Genomic DNA, 16,427 nt, shown 5'->3' with positions numbered 1-16,427 from the left:
AAAAGCTACATGGAGAAAAACAAACATTATTGGTACAAGAATGTGCAGACATTCAGTATTTAAAGGGGCAGATCACATCATGCTGTAACAGACAACTGAGTATTTAAGGATTAATGTATTTTCTTACTGTACTACTAGTTGCTGGCACACAGATCCATTATCTGTAATCAGTTCATTCAGTTTTAATTCAAGGTGAACTTTCCCCTGAAAAAGACAGAAACACAAATAGTTTTAAAAACTTTTCTTAAAGAAGTACTAACTAGAAAAATGATAAACTTTATAGTTAGAAGCCATTTAAGATTTGTTAAGAAGATACAATGGAGTAACATCTGAAGCACAAACCGTGCAAGTATCTTGGATATGCTGATTAATAGAAGCATTACCATCCTCAACTGCAGAACTGAGTCAAATCTCCACAGATCTCAAACAAAGCAATTCTTCCAGCAGAATGAAGTAACAAGAGCAAAAGTCCCTCCCAACACTTTTGTCCTAAGAATGGGATTAACCCTTGAACAAAGTAAGAGCGAATTTAAGAGAATTTCAGGTGGAAGTTCTAAAGTGACCTTAGAATCTCAAGCATTTAGGTGTATTTAGAGAAGGTGAATAGTATGTGGTAGACATACCCAGTAACTTTTAAAGTCCAATTGTGAAATCCATTCCAGTCAGATTATCTGTTAGGAATCTCATTCCATTGCAGCATTCAATTATATCATGAAAAATCCCAATATACTGATAGAACAGTAGAGGAAAGGCAAGGAGTATCTAAAGCTAGTCCCCTCCTTTCATTTTTTGGAGATGCTGGTGTGATATTTGGCAATTACTAAGACGTACTTCAAAAAGAAAAATAGAAAAAATGAGGACACCATAAGCGATCGCGTGGCATGGATTAACTCAGGAACTCAGCAAGGGCGAGCCTACTGTATGCTCTCAATAAAATGCCTCAAGAGCTCCAAGTCAGTCATAATATGCACCTTTCTTTGGATGACAAAATTTGGCAGTAGAACCTTGCTCCCAACATCCGCAGCCTGAACAGCAACGCTACTCGTTTCACTGGCTGCTTGTGCTGGCTTTCACATCTACTGTAACAAGACAGCAGCACAGTCTTTAATCAGTACCACGTTCTCCTCAGCATATTTGGGATTTGTCCATTTACTGAACGAAACATCCGAAAACCATCTGCAGTGGTTATGATTCTCATTCAGCAATACAGCGAATTTGGCAAGAGTCAGAGCAGGGACCCAGAAGATGATTTCATAATTTTTCAAAGGGTTGAAGCTATAACTTCAACTACAGCTCTGTTACAACAGCACCAAAATGGAAAGAAAACCCTTAGCTGACAGTGCAGGCACTTCTCATGTATGGATGTCTTGTCATGAAACTGAAACATCATTATAGTTAATCCCCTGCGGCAAAGGCTGTATTTCTCTCTCTGTACATCACATGGGAGGAGAAGTAAGGTTTCTTTTTTTAAGGAAACATTTGGGATGCCTGCCAAGTGTTTTGCAAACTGTTACTACATGCACTGGAACACAGGTACATTAAGAAAATATTTGTCAAGCAGAGAAACTCCATTACAAAAATAGATTTACCTAATAAAAACAGGATACTGAGAAGCATGCCAACAGCCTTACAAGGCAAACTTACTGAATGAGAAGCAAAAGGACAAGACAACTAGTATTTATGGAAATAGCTGGCCTAAGTACTTTTTAGTAAGCAGACCTTATGAATGGCTTAAACATCTTTTTTGCTCTTAGGAAAAAAAAAAAACAACTCAAAAAAAAAAAGCCCCACATAAATCAAGAGCTCTGCATGGAGCAGTACAACAGCTTACTGCTCCTAAGAACAGTATTCAGAGCTCGAGTGAATCAAACTCAGCACTGTGACAAGTACAGCCATTTTATCAGAGCTAAGTGATCACTCCTCTGACAAGCAGGGAGCATCTGAAGAACACTTTTGTTACCCGTTGAGAGCAGCACCATAGTTTCCTAAAGCTGCTGATCTGCAGATCTGTATCAGAGCTTTTGACATAATGCACACAGTGAAGAGAAATCAGCCATCCCATACAATAAATAAGTACATTATATGTGAAAGCACTTTCCACCTGCAGATCTCAGGAATGTTCAAAAGCAGATAGGCACCATGATAATTTTACCAAGGGATTAACAATTATCTTTCCTGATACAGACAAGAGGAAGATGGAGCTGTTAGGCAGTCAGACTTGCATAAGAACAGAGAAGACAGAAACAGTGTGTCCAAACCTCTAACCTGAAATTCAGAACCTCTGAAGCAATTCAGTAGCATAGTTTTGCTTTTAGAATTACTACTGCATTTTAATATGGTATTTGGAGAGGCTTTTCCTCCCCACAATTCCAATACTTCAATTAATTCCACATTACAAAAGACAACAAGTATCAATACTGAATTCAAGTTTTCTAAAGCTCTTCTGTGAAAACTGGGCTGACAAACATACTTCATATACGCCAATACGCACTTAGATACTATAGTCACATTTCACATTTTGCTGCAAGTTTACCACCAGACAATTGTTGATAGTGTATGTTTCCTTCCTAACATCTTCTCTCCTTACAGTTTAAAAGAACGATATTCACACTCATTTGTCTCAGGAGTAGCCAACAATTGGGTGCTACTCTGATTACATGGGTTAAACTAATGGGTTTAAGACTAATAGTTATGCTCCGGTTCCTCTCCCAGTATCAGAAACTGCAGTATTTCTCTTGAACTCTGCCCCACACTTTTCATTTCCCTCAACTTGATGAGGGAAAAAAACATCACAAACTACTGGACTTGCAGGAGTAAGTGAAGGAAAACTGGGACTCTGGAGTATTCTGCAGATGATATCACTGTAAGATCAGTGCATAGATCTCTATACATACCTCTATCTCATTCTCAATTAGAGCAACTTACACCGTGTTTCTGAAATACATCACATCGTAGTGCCTTCACCACCAAGATACCAGCACTATGCACTGGCCCACAGATCTAACACAGCCTAACCCTGCATGGTTCATTCTACCCAGACCTTTCCTCTTTCTAAGGTTTGCAGATGTCAGTCTATTAATGTACATGCTGGTCTGAACCTCAGTCTCCACTTTTTCAAACAAACCTATGCATTCTTCAGGAAAATCAGGGGAATGTACTGGAAGTACATAACTACAATCATAAAACCTACAAAGCCTATCAATGTTACAAGATTGGTAAACATTAACATTGCCTTCAGAAGCCTTAGAAGTGCCCTACACATTTTGCAAGCGTGGATCAAATCTTCCAAGATCTCTCATGTTACAAGTAACAGAACAGAACAAGGGCTTGTTTAACACTACGAAGTTATTTCAAACCAGCTGCATAAAGATTAAAAAAAAAGGAAAGGCAAATAACCCCAAGAATCACCTTACGAGCAACCTGAGGCTACAGGAATTTCAGAAAATGTGAAGGGTTTCTTTTTTGCTGAGCAGTTTGTACCAATTGCAGTTCAATATGCACTGTTCTGCTCAGCTCTTCAAGTACTACTTCATTTGCTTAGCTTTCTTTCATTTATGAATACTTTTTGAGAACTAATGAACAGCAGAAATGTTTAAGGAAGATAATATCCATGTATACCACTGTTACCAGCAGCAAGATGAAAAAAAAACCAGCTAAGAAGATAACACAGAACAGATGCTGGCTAAAAATCCAAGTCTAGTCATTTTTTTAATACATTTTCCAATGGCCACGAGAAGGGACATACAACCCACACCCACCTTTAAAAAACATTAAAAAAAAAAAACACACAAAAGGGTAAAAGGACAATTTTTCACCTGAAATTAACTTTGTTTTAAAGAGGGACGCAAGATCTATTCTATCAAGTTTTTACATCAACATAATACATCTGATGCAATTACAGCTACCACATCATCAGTTATGACAGTACAAAGATGTTTATCCACCAGTTTAAGGTATCTGGACCACACTACTTAATTCAGGTTATTCAGCAAGGCAGCTTAAGTGGCATACTTCCATGCATCAGCAAAAGCAGCACAGCATACCAAACAAAAATCATCTAGATAAGAGTGATTAAAAAAAAGTAAGGCAGCTGATAGTAACATCAACTCACTTACCAGTGTTATTTGTGTAATCTCTATTTTGAGAAGGAAAAGAAAGCAAAGGAATTGAAAAAGCTTGTGCAAGCATGTAAGATAAAACGATCTTGGAATTATTTCATACACAGCAAAACCAAAATCTTGTACGAACTCAAGGATACAGTATTTTTAACTCTGCTCTACTTTTAATCACCTCCACTTCTGATTACCAGTTACCAGTATGGAGTTGTGGAACCAGAACGGAAAGACACAGATAGTGTACACCTGCTGCGTTAGGAGTGGATTGTGATCCTAGAAATCTTAAGTTTACTACCAAGTATGCTGTTTTTAGGAAGTGACCAATCCCTAAACCTCCACAGCTCCTCCACCACCATTTTATTGTTACTTTGTAGAAACCAGCAAGTTCAATTCTTGTTAATTCCAGAAAGGAAGCCAAGACTTGGGAATATCTGAAGAGAAGTTAAAATATACTAAATTGGGTATCCCAACAACAGGGCTAACGGAGTCCCAAGAACATGGCTGTATTTACTTCAGAATAGGTGAAGAACAGACAGCAATAACTACAGCTCTGGAGACATGATGCTGTTAAATGTTCTTACCACAATCCCACCCAAAGGATGTGAAGCACAGAGAAAGTAGAACTCTGAGGCACAGCTTATTTAATGCTGCATGTGGAAAGTATTTGACAATGAAATAAATGTATGAGCACAGCACAAGTAACTCCCAATTTGGAGACACTGCCATTTCACATTACACAACCAACATTTCAGATGAAAAAACTACTCAGTAGTATCCTAAACCTTTCAGCTGTCTGAATTATTACACAGCTTCCCTTGCATCAAAGTTTTTTTTTGCATCAAAATACTGTTAGACGCTTCCCAAACAGCTGCTTCAGATCTACAAGCTTTGAGAAGCATCACAAGGAACAACACTGTTTAGAAAAACTGATTGCATTACTCTTTAATCAAGCTGAAAGACAACTGACTCACAAGAATTACACAGATGTCAAACTGCCTGTCATAGTTCAACAGAATAGTCTAAATAAACACATGTACTTGTAATTTGAAAAAGTTTAAGTGCGCAATTTAATGGTTACCTGAACCTCTGAGTTAGAATCAACAGGCTGAAGCGTAAACCAGTTCTCTTTCCCTGTGTATTTGCACAAGTCTTCTTTTTTGATTGCCACCTTTCCTAAAGCAAAGAGGGAGATAAAAGCACACGTACCTCAATAGGACTGATCTGCGCTTTTTTTTTAACACAATGATGCTATATGAAAAGCTCGTAGAAACAAACAACATGAAGCAGAAGTAAAGCAGCAAGCGTTCATACAAAGCCAATTAAGCTACTTCTGATGAATTATCTTGGATACCACTAATAACAAGGTTAAGTAAAAGAACACACTTGTGGCTACAAATAACACAGTGAAGATCTGAGAGAACAGTAACGGTGCTGAAGAACATTTAAATAGCAATTTGAAGATAGAGGCCTTCTGCTCTTCTGACTGCTATTTGGAAGGCTGTTATTATACCAAATTATCTGGTATCCTGGTACAAATTATTTCCTTCCTCAGTTCAAGTAACATGAAGTGCACATCCACAGCAGACTCTTAGATCTTTACAGCAACTTTATATGCAACTAACAGCTGTGATAAAGCCATTAGATAGTGAAATTAATCCCCCTCCTGTAATTTTTCAGTCATGCATGTTTTGTGCAACTTCTAAGCACTAGGTTTACATGGTGCGCTGGCAGAGAAAATAAGTCTGTTTTATAGGATTAAGAATTATTCCACAACTACAAAATCAAGTAATTCTTTAGATCTATAAAAGGAGTGACACCAAGCATCAATATTTTATTGCACTGGAACAGAACTGGAGAAAAAAAATATTTCAAAACTTATTGTACAAAATGACCCATTAGCCTAGAAAAATAAATGCACCATTTAAATAATATAATTTGAAGTATAATAAAGTAAGGAAACAAATCCCATTTTTCAAACTTTAAAGAAATACTTCGGAGCACTGCCTGCCATGTTCTTCAGTTTAATAATTATATCCATAAAACCAACGTTACAGAAAACTGAATGTTACACAAGACGCAGAGAGTGCCCCGGAACTTACCTATACGCAGGTCTTTCTGTAGAACACTTTTATCATAAATGTAGAAGGACAACCACTGGAACGTTCTTGGAATCTCAAAGTAAAACTCTTCCCCAAAATAGGGGCTGAAAAGAAAAACAGAACATTAAAGAAGGAAACACTTGGTGTCATTCATACCTCAGACATTGAAATGCTACATTTTTATTGACTTTTGTGATCACCACAATGCTGATCTGTCATCCATGCCACCGACAGTCATTTCATGACAGAACATACAATCACACTGCATGAAAACCCTAGGCAAGTGTTCCAGAAATAGACAGAAATTAGAGCACACCAAAAGTACCATCTTTCCTGTAATTTCAATTACATTTTCCTGTCTTGAAGTGGTTCTAGTTGGCTCCCAACCCATCATCCTTTAACAAATTATTTCTGGAAATAGAAAAAATACATTTTCCTATTCCATTTGCAGTTAAATCACAGTAAACACAACTCAGGAACCAATTCACTAACTGCTAGCACGTTTTGCTCTAACTTCTGCCAGGCCTGATGCTCAAAGATTCAGACCTGTAAAAAGAAGCCATAGGCAGAAGAGCACAGTGCAACTGAAAGGTAGAAACGCTCATCTCAAACCCACACATATTCCCGTATGATGAAATCATCGTACTTCTCCACCTAATGAAATCTAATAGAACATTTACAACCATCCATGCTGTAACAAATAACAAGTACAAGTATTTGAAATGATTTCTGTGTAAGAAAAAAGAAAATCTGAGTTCCTCTGTATTCCAGAGCCATTTCATACAATGTATTTGGTATCCTCCCACTCAAGGGATGCATACACCCATTAAACTGAAGGAAAACTTATGGACCCATCCACTGACAGCACTAAGAAGCTTGCTTTTCAGCAGATCGAACAGAGCCACAATGCTGTGTGTGCCACTGCAATTTGTGAACTCTGGAAATAAAATGCAATCACAGTCTCCTATGTCAGAATGAATGGATTTTTACAGACTTCATATGCTGTCATTTACAGTGCTGTCATTTACATATCAGCACAGACACGCAGCTTTTGTGAAATGGATTTTAGCCCCCGCTTCCTCTCTACAGAAAACTATCACAATAACAGGATCGCACCCAACAATTAAGTTTCTGTTGTTGTTTCCTAGTAAAGTACCTGGCTGATGTTGTACAGTTAAAATACCAGTTTATTCAAGTAGCACAAACGTGCTTACCTTTGGAACCATCGGTTGATAGTCAAATAGGATATCACACCTATTCTCTTCCTCCCCCAAAATAAATAGAGAAAAGTCACCAAATGCTCAAGTTCCAACAGTTCATTAAATAAAACAGCTGCTGACCAGTGTCAAAAAACCCACATGCAAAATCCAGCATTCCAAATTATTCAGATCTGTTCTCAGAATCAATGTTTTTCACCCCAGGAATTCATTATAAAGCAGTTCAGAAGTTAAAATGTTCATTTAGTTCCAACACAGCATTTTCACAACAGGCTCTGAAGTATATAAACCTTTATTATACCTCACATTATACTGACATGCAACATAAAGATTCACAGTTGAAAAACTTGCTCCTAGTTTTTCAGCTCCTCGCTTTTCTTCTCACTTCATACCCAACAAATTCAGCTCACTTAGGGAACATGTTCTTCTCGTCAGCAGCGCTACTGAAGCTACAGATCTCCGAGCACTACCTTTAGCAGCAGTGCAGGTTGAGCAGCCCCAATTTCCTTATTACTTTAACTGCCTATTCTAACTGTATTGACACAATAACGCATCAGAAGATGAAATGAGGGCTTATTTCTAACTGAGCTCAGTTTCATGACATGGCTCCCTGACTAGCTACACAAGTAATAGCTGCAGTTAAAACAAAGTTATTACAGTGGAAAGTGTGAACAGTGGATGAACAAGCTGGTACTGGTGTTGAGGGAAATTCTGCCACTAACTCAGCTTCAGTCAGGAGCAGAAGATGGCAAACAACAACCACGCATCATTAAGTGCTGACTCCTTATTTTTACCAGATCTACACAACTCTTATCAGATAACGATTTTCTGCTGTGGGATGGAAACTATCAGTAGAGCTTTCTAGCAGCCTGTATAGCAGCCATATCCTAAGGCTAAGGAGAATGAAATTCACCAACGCAGCAAAAAAAATAAAGAAATCAGTCACTGACAAACATTACCAGCAAGCAACGTGCTGTTCCATCATGCATTGTGTTAACACATTTCTCCTTATCCAGATTATCACTAATGCGTTATGAATCAGTGGTTGGATACTCTTTAGCAAAGCATGAGGCACAAGCCCTGTTATTTTATAAACACAACTTGAATTCAGTTCCTTCTCTAACCCTGCACACAGTTCAACTTGGAAAACAAAACAATTAATTTTAAAACCATAACCAAAAACCAACACACTGCAGCCTCCCCCCCATTTCCTCATATCTGACCACGGAAATTTGTGGAGGTTCAAATTTCTTTAATGTTTCCAAGGAAAAAAAATGTAACTTCTTCAAAATCCACAGAACTCCCTTACAGTGTCAGGAAACATGACTGAGTCATTAGCCATCATCTCCTTCCTATTCATCCATATTTCAGCTATCTCTGAAAACTCATTTGCTTCACAACTGTACTTCGAACCACCATCACTGCGGGTGGAAACCCAAATATAGTTGCACATTTAAAAAATGCATTTTGTCCCTGGTTCTCAATCACTGGAACCAAAGACCATTTTAATTCTAACAATAACTGCTTCCACACATGTGTAACTACCACATGCCTGTAGAACATAATTTGGATTATATTCAGTTCAAGTTTGCAGACTAGAATATAGTGACAAAACCAGACCATGAATTACTTGTGGAAAAAAAGCCAGTAATTTTAAAAAAGAAAGAAATACCGCATTAAAGCTCACTGGAAAGCTATGTGTACAGTTTTGAAGCTAACAGAGTACAGAACTGTCACTTCCCTTCCAGTAGCCCTAGGTTACTACGGTACTCTAGATTAACACAGTAATAAGCAACAGGATGGTATAATTAAGCTTCCAGAACAAGCTGCAGCCTTCAGAAGTGCACACATCCTAGGAATACAACAGTAAGCATCCAGCTCTGGCTGCTGGTACCAGCAGATGCTTTACCTTCCTGTATTTCATCAGTTTGTACAAAACCCTATTCATGTTGTGTATTTAACTCCATACAGATGTCATTCAGAGAAGCAAAGGCAGTTGCCTGCGTAGCCAGGAGAGACTAAAAGGCACCTACAGGCAAACAGTGCTTCAGAACACTGACTTTTGGTTAATAAAACATTCTAGAGCTGGGAATATAAATTTACTATCACCTGAAATCTGTCCATTTGGAGTGTCGATTGAGACACCCCCAAAACTGTTACATTATGCAGATTTTTCTTCTTCCCTCTGTGAAATACCAGAGGCACCATTCTCAAGTTTCAGGTATATTTCAATACTGTTAAAAAAAAATGTAGCTTAATCCAAGGTGATTTCTTTTACTAACGTTTGACTATGCAGTTGCTGGTTCTTTTTCACACGATTCAAGTACATCAGCACAACAACTCTTTAAAGTGAGCGTATTCCCCTCCCTTTAAAGGGAATACCATTTTACGAAATATATAAAAATTAAGAGAACCTCCAGCTAAGTACTGCCTGGGGAGGCACAGCAAGCTGTTCTGTGAAAGTACAAGTTGCAGTTCTTGCAACAAAGCTTGCAGGAGGGAATGAGGCCTACCCAGGGGAACATCCCACAGCAAACAAAACTCTTACACATGGAATAGTTCAAGTTCCTCCATTCTGCAAACAGGTTTTACAAGACAGACGCTGAGAGCAGAATTCCACCACTGCACAGTGACTACATGTCAGAAGTAGGAAATGACACGGAGAGCTGAGATGGAGCAGATTTCTTTCCCTTGAAAATAACCTGGCAAGGAAAAGAACGTTATGCTGCCCAATGGAACGGAACAGAGTAACAGCAGAATATGTTTCAGCATGTTTCATTTTAAAAGCACTGTGGTACCCATAAGCCTCCATTTTGTCTTTTTTCCACTACTCTTATGATTTGCACACTGCTGTAACGCTCCTGAGAAGTCACCACAAGTCAGTTCTCATTTTAAAGAGGCAGGAGCAAAGCCACATGCACATTGATACAAGTCTTGCTTTTGTTCAAGACTCAGACTGTCTAGATTACGATTTCCATGTAAAAAAACAAGCTTACCTTAAAGATTTTTCAACCACCTGCGTACGAAAAACTTCTTCTTGGTCCAAATTTATGGTACAGAAAAAGTCTCTCATCTTGTTGGGTACCAAATGTTTGGCATCATCTGTAAACAAAAAAAACAACTGTAAGTACTGAGGGAAAAAAAACAGCAAGATGTTACACACACAAAAGTTCTGTTCTAAGGGACATCCAAAGTCTGTCCTTTCACTCAATTTCCATATTTGCTCTCTGTTTGTAAGCTCCCTTATGCGCCCAGAGAGATGTTTATATTCTGTGTGACATGGAGAGAGCTGCCAGGAAGATGACACGGCACTGCCTCACCAGCACTGCTGCCTGCAGTACCTGCACCTCCCCTCCAGGCCAAAAGGGCACTGAGACTGAGAAGCCCCAGCCTGGGGCAACCCAGCCTTACCTGCAAAACAAAGACAGACAATGTCTGAGCTACTGTTCGCTCAGCAGTTTCTCCTTAAACATCTTCATTGCAGGAAGCTGATTAATAAGATCCTACCCATCAAAAGTCTACTTCATTTTTCATAATGAACATCTATCGTTGACTGAAGCATTTCCAAAAATTCATCTACAAGTACTGGTGCTTTTTTTCCCCTAATGCCTGGTTTAGGAGGGAAAGGGGAGAAAAAAATAGATCGACTAAATGCAACACATGTAAGAACAAGAAAAGGAAGTTTCCAATGAGATGGGAAGAATAGAGAGTTCTTGGATGCTGAGCGTAGGCCACTGCACCAACCTCTGCTGGACACCAGGCAGCCCTTTACTGAAATAGTTACTGCTAAGTGGTTACAGCTAAGAATACTTCCCCATATCCCAACTGCTTGTCCAGCTGTACAACCCTGTAGACATCTCCACATCTTTATGGCAATACTGTCCATTAGCTTAAGCAGTTATGTCCCCTCTGCTGCATTCCTCTTTGAAGATGGGAATTGGTCCCCTGTTACCTTATATCCTGCTGATACACACGAGTTGTTTTTGATCCTCACTCCTACAGAGAGGAGTTCTTAGTTGCTGCGCAGTTCTTCTCTGTCTTACACCATTTTAATTCTGATCTTTAACACAGGCAACCCAAACTGCACTCAGGAATCAGGACACAGCTCTGACAGTCCGATTCACTTACACTCCTACCGGAGATGTCTTTCCTCAGAAAACATGGAATCAAAATCATCTGAACTTCAGGTAAGGTACTGAAGAGTAAGGTGGCCACAGCTACATGAATTACTGATTTTCACTATGTATCACGTCTAAAATCACACCATCTCCGCCTACAAAGTCTGCAGCATGAAGACAGATTTGTCACAAGTGTGTTCCTTTCGAAAAAATCGCAGATGTGAAGCATGTTGGAAAATAAGCTTCACTGCTTATGTTGTTAAGATGTTAAAGCAGAAGAGCTTTGTTTTCTCTTTTTGCCTAATCATACATCAGTGGTGGCCTTTAAATTCAACCAAGTCAGTCTGCTATTTGAAAGGTCACCGCAGCACTGAGCAGAGCAGGATGCTTTAACAGAGCAGGCTGAGCCACCCTGCTGTGCTTTGGAAGCCAGGGGTACATGCACTGGGAAGGCATGGGCACCCTGTGTACGCTCCAGGAACTCTCCCAGGTACAGCTCTGCTCTCCGAAGCACCAGGGAGTTTGTCATCAGCTTGGGTGTGGGAAAGAAGGAAGTGCAGGTATTATTTTTAAACATCACCCTTAATGTTGACAGACTGAGGGATATGTACAGAACTGGGTTTAAACGCCTTTAGATTTCAAAATGAAGCTAAACTGAAAGGGACCAGTGAGATAGTGAGGAAAAAATGACGGAAGTACGAGATGGAAGATGAGCTTCAAGCAGAAAACTTGTTAACACTTATGGAAAAACAAAAGGAAATGGACAAGAGGCTACTATCTCCAGAGGGGGTCTGCTGCTGATGCTTGTAATTAGCGACCACGAAGAGTACACTTCGTTATCAGCATCTTATAACTTGGGTTAATACCCTGAAGGTCCTCCATCTTATTTTAAAACAGCTAAGATATAACATCATTCGACCAGCACTATAAACCACTGTACAGCAGAGAGACAAATATTTTCTTAAAAAAGAAAAAACAAATATCTCTAGGTTATTATTATTATTTTACTCTGCAGTCCTTTTGTATTAAAAACCTTCCTACAAAAGAGAAAAGACCTGCGCTTCTTGCTTTGTTCAGTTGAAGGAAGGACAGATTTCTTGAGTGGGGCTTGGGGTGGAAAGGTGCTGAGGATCTGCAGCTCTCAGCTCACCCATCAGATAAAGCACACAGCTGTCACGTCTCACATCTTCCCCAAAACCTCTTATTACTTACAATTGCCAGAGAACTTCCAGCCACAGCGATTAAAAATAAAAATTAAATTGAATAATATCAGCTATTTGCTTGAATTTTTGGATTTCCAGTCTATTCAGTGAGTACACAGTCCTGCAGCAATACACTGCAAGTTCCATAACTCAAAAGAACAAAGGACAAGAAGGTAAGGGAGAGGGAAGTACGTCCTGGAGCTGCACAGCAGCGCCTTCCAAAGGGCTGTTCGAAAATGCAGGCAGTATGGATGCTCAGTCAGAATCATCTCAGAAAGCTTCCTGGGGAGCTGAGAAAGAGATGCATGTTTACCTGCAGCCGCTGAACTGCATCCAAGGCTTTTCAGTGTCTGTCATTTAAAACCATACAGCACAATATCTAAACCCATCGTTCCAGCAGTGAAACACACAAGTGACCAAACAGCAGCAAAAGGCCAACAACTCACTTCTTAGCGACTGCATCAATCCAGCAATTGCAGACACCAGCCTAATTTAGGACAGCTATTTTCACACCATACTTCATGCCCAATCCAGAAGCACAAGTACAAAATGCATCGTTAATAATGAACACCAACCCTTCTATTTTGAAAAGGCAAATTCATAACTATGACTGACTAGCTGACTGTCTTTTCAACTGTCTCTGCTGCCACTCAACAACGTCCCTGGGGAAAACAGCAAAAAAACAACAGTAAAGAAAAACTTGTGTCAACTACGTAGTTTGGTTCAGATTTTAAAGTACATATAGAGCACTGTTTGGGTTCTCTGTGCAACTATGCTGTAAAGCCTTACTGCAAAGCAAGAACAACTCAAGCCTAAGCAAATGGAAAAAGCTGTGATTCTAATAAAAACTCAGTGTAAAAGCAACAGGAATTCAGCAACACAATATTCAGTAAGCTTGAACTTCGCATACCACTTTCATGTTATACATTAGTTGTAACAGCAACTCACTGCACATCAATGGTTCAACAGATACACAGTGTGACGGTAACACAGCGCTAGCAGGGATCAAGCACCAGACACGAAGGAGGAGATGGGAGCTACTCACAGTGCCCACCCACCACGTGAAGGAAGGAGCACCACCTTCAGCTTGCCATCACTTTTATCAGGTTGCCGAAGGCAGCAACATTCAAAGTTACTTTGTAACCAGAGGAACCATCCAGCACACTCGTATAGGTCAATAAAAGCAGATCCAAGTGTTTTGAAAAACCCGGGGGTTCACCTTCTAATATCTAAGGCCATACTTGTGCTCAGTATCACAGAACACGAACTCCCCGAATTGCTGTGCTGTCAGCTGCTGACCAAAAGCCCTGAAGACAGCAGCCAGGCCCCGGCACTGCTGCCCAGAGAGGTTTCGGATGCCCCATCACTGGAGGTGCCTGAGGCCAGACTGGATAGGCCTGGGCAGCCCGAACTGGTGCCTGGATCCAGCAGCTGGGAGCCCTGCACACGCCAGGAGATCAGCAACTCCAAACCAAACCATTCTGCGACTACAGAACAGGTCGAGAAGCAGAGCAGCATCAGTAAACACGCCAGCTTTGACCTGTCTCCAAAACCAGCCCGCGATAGTTCCGTGCCACCCGCTACCAGCACGGCCTCGGGAAGCCGCGCCCGGCCCCGCGGGCACCTCCCGCACCCACTGCTGCGGCTCGAGCCCCTCGGGCCGGGCTGAGCTCAGCCCGCCGTCTGGACGGCCTGCTCGCCTCATGACGGCAAAGCCTCCGCACGGCGCGGTGTTTAAACGGCACGCTCCGGGCCGCAGCCATCGGGGAGCCCTCGATCCCCGCCCCGCGTCTTTTCATCCCCCAAAAAGCCGAGGGGCCGCGTGAGAAAGGAACGGAACGGGGCGCGCGTTGCGGGCCGGGCCGCCGCGTGCCGCAGGAAGCGCTCACATCCTGTTTCTCTGCGCTCTTTGCAGCCGCAGCGCCGTCCCCTCCCGCCGCGTGCTCAGCCGCCGGCTTCCCATGGTACGGAACGCGGGGGTATTTTTAGTCAGCACTTCCTAACCACCAAAATAAAGCCTCTCTCACACACACGACACAAAGGCGCCGGAGCACCCATGGCCGTTCCAGAACGCCCTTCCACCGCCGACTTCCTGAACATCGGCAATTTCGCAACCGCCGCTTGACAAACATCGCGGCGCGGGGCTGTGAGGGCGGGGCGCTACGGACGAGACGGCGGGCGCTGCACAGAGCCGCGGCGCTACCGCCGCCCCCAGCACGTGCCGGACACAGAGCGCAAAGCGCAGCAAAGCACAGTACAGTACAGTACAGTACAGCACAGCACAGCAAAGCAAAGCGCAGCGCAGCAAAGCACAGTACAGCACAGCACAGCGAAGCGCAGCGCATCGCCCCGCCCGCCCGCACACAACGCGCTCCCGCCGCCATCGCGCCGCCCCCGCCCCGGGGCTCCCCGCGCCGCCGTGAGGCGATACCTCCCGCCCCGCCGCAAGGACGGAGCAGGCGCGGCGGCGATACCTCGGCCCGGCCCGGCATCCGCCCGCCAGACCGTCACTCAGCCCCGCCGCGTCCCGCTCCGCTGCTCCGCCCGCACTTACAGATCTTGCCCCGGAGGCTCTGCAGCACCCGCACCTCGTCGCCGCCGTCCTGGGCCGCCATCGCGCAGCGCCGCCGCCTGCGCACTGCACGCCGGGGGAGGAGCGAGGAGGAAGGAGCGGCCCCACCGCCCGCCCCGCCCCGTCCCGCCTTCCGCCGCCCTCGGGGGGCGCCACAGCGCGGCGCGCGGCGTATCGCGCGTGCGCACTCGGTCCGTCTCCCGGCAGCCCTCGGCGGGTGGTGCCGCCCCGCCCGGGTTGGGCCCGGCCCGGTGCCGTACGTGCGGTCCGCAATGGGCGCTCGCTCTGCCCGTCTCTGTCCTGCGTGTGGCTTTCACAGGAGGCAGAAGTTGTGGACGTGCAGCACGTTGGCTGCCCGTACTTGCCACGCTAATACCGCGTTCTGCAGCCGTTACGGAGCACTGCTTCAGGTTCGGTGTGCTGCAGCACCCGGCTCCAGCACGGCTGGGCTCTGCTGGGCTCGTTCACCGCTGTGTAGGAGGCGATCCCACCGTTACGATACGCCATGCAGCCCTTAATTGGGCTGTCAGACAAAACCCAGTGCCTGCTGGTGTTCCAGCAGCTGAGAAATTCCCTCTTCATTCCCACACTGCATCAGGTTAAAGAAGAGAGAAAGGTGGCAGGAGCAGCTCAGGGGACAACGAGCAGCTCAGCACGCTGCAATGTGGCAATCTGTATGCATGCAAATCACAAACTCGCACAAAGACGCGGGTTTGCATAAGCTGATTTTTACCTGCTAGAAGTGACGGCTTCCTCAATAGCACAAATTGAGGGATCTGATTATCTACAGTTGGCTTCTAGTTGTGCGCCATGTCTGACCTGTGGGTGCTGAGCCCGGCTCAGAGCTGAGAGCTTTGGGACAGAAAACTCAAGCAGAGAAGGAAGAGGTACGGCTAACTGCGCTGCAACAGTTTTGACATAGATATGTGACTGAAGGTCTTCCATAACACTCCTGAAGGTGACATGACAGCTGGAGTTCACTGTTTAACTTAACATCACCTTGCTTTGAAGTAACTTTTAATTAATTTTTTAAATAGGTCAGAAAATACACATATTATACGTAGCCAACTTCTGATTCTCTTTGTTTAGGTGTGCATCTCTACT

General features: G+C 42.9%; 1 protein-coding gene across 1 annotated transcript in view; it reads right to left on the bottom strand.

Moving 5' to 3' along the window:
• RASA2 (RAS p21 protein activator 2) overlaps nucleotides 1–15,392 on the bottom strand; it is a 41,276-nt gene extending 25,884 nt beyond the window's left edge. Inside the window, exons 1-5 of the mRNA XM_072344762.1 lie at nucleotides 15,306–15,392; nucleotides 10,428–10,533; nucleotides 6,215–6,318; nucleotides 5,194–5,288; nucleotides 128–204 (exon numbers count right to left, since the gene is read on the bottom strand). Of these exons, the coding sequence (XP_072200863.1) occupies nucleotides 128–204; nucleotides 5,194–5,288; nucleotides 6,215–6,318; nucleotides 10,428–10,533; nucleotides 15,306–15,366 (443 nt within the window). The 5' untranslated portion in view covers nucleotides 15,367–15,392. The remainder of the gene's footprint in view (nucleotides 1–127; nucleotides 205–5,193; nucleotides 5,289–6,214; nucleotides 6,319–10,427; nucleotides 10,534–15,305) is intronic.
• Nucleotides 15,393–16,427: the final 1,035 nt, after the last annotated feature.

This window comes from Excalfactoria chinensis, chromosome 9 (genome assembly GCF_039878825.1).
Source record: "Excalfactoria chinensis isolate bCotChi1 chromosome 9, bCotChi1.hap2, whole genome shotgun sequence".
Taxonomy (NCBI): Eukaryota; Metazoa; Chordata; class Aves; order Galliformes; family Phasianidae; genus Excalfactoria; species Excalfactoria chinensis.
This window is presented reverse-complemented; position numbering and strand designations above follow the sequence as displayed.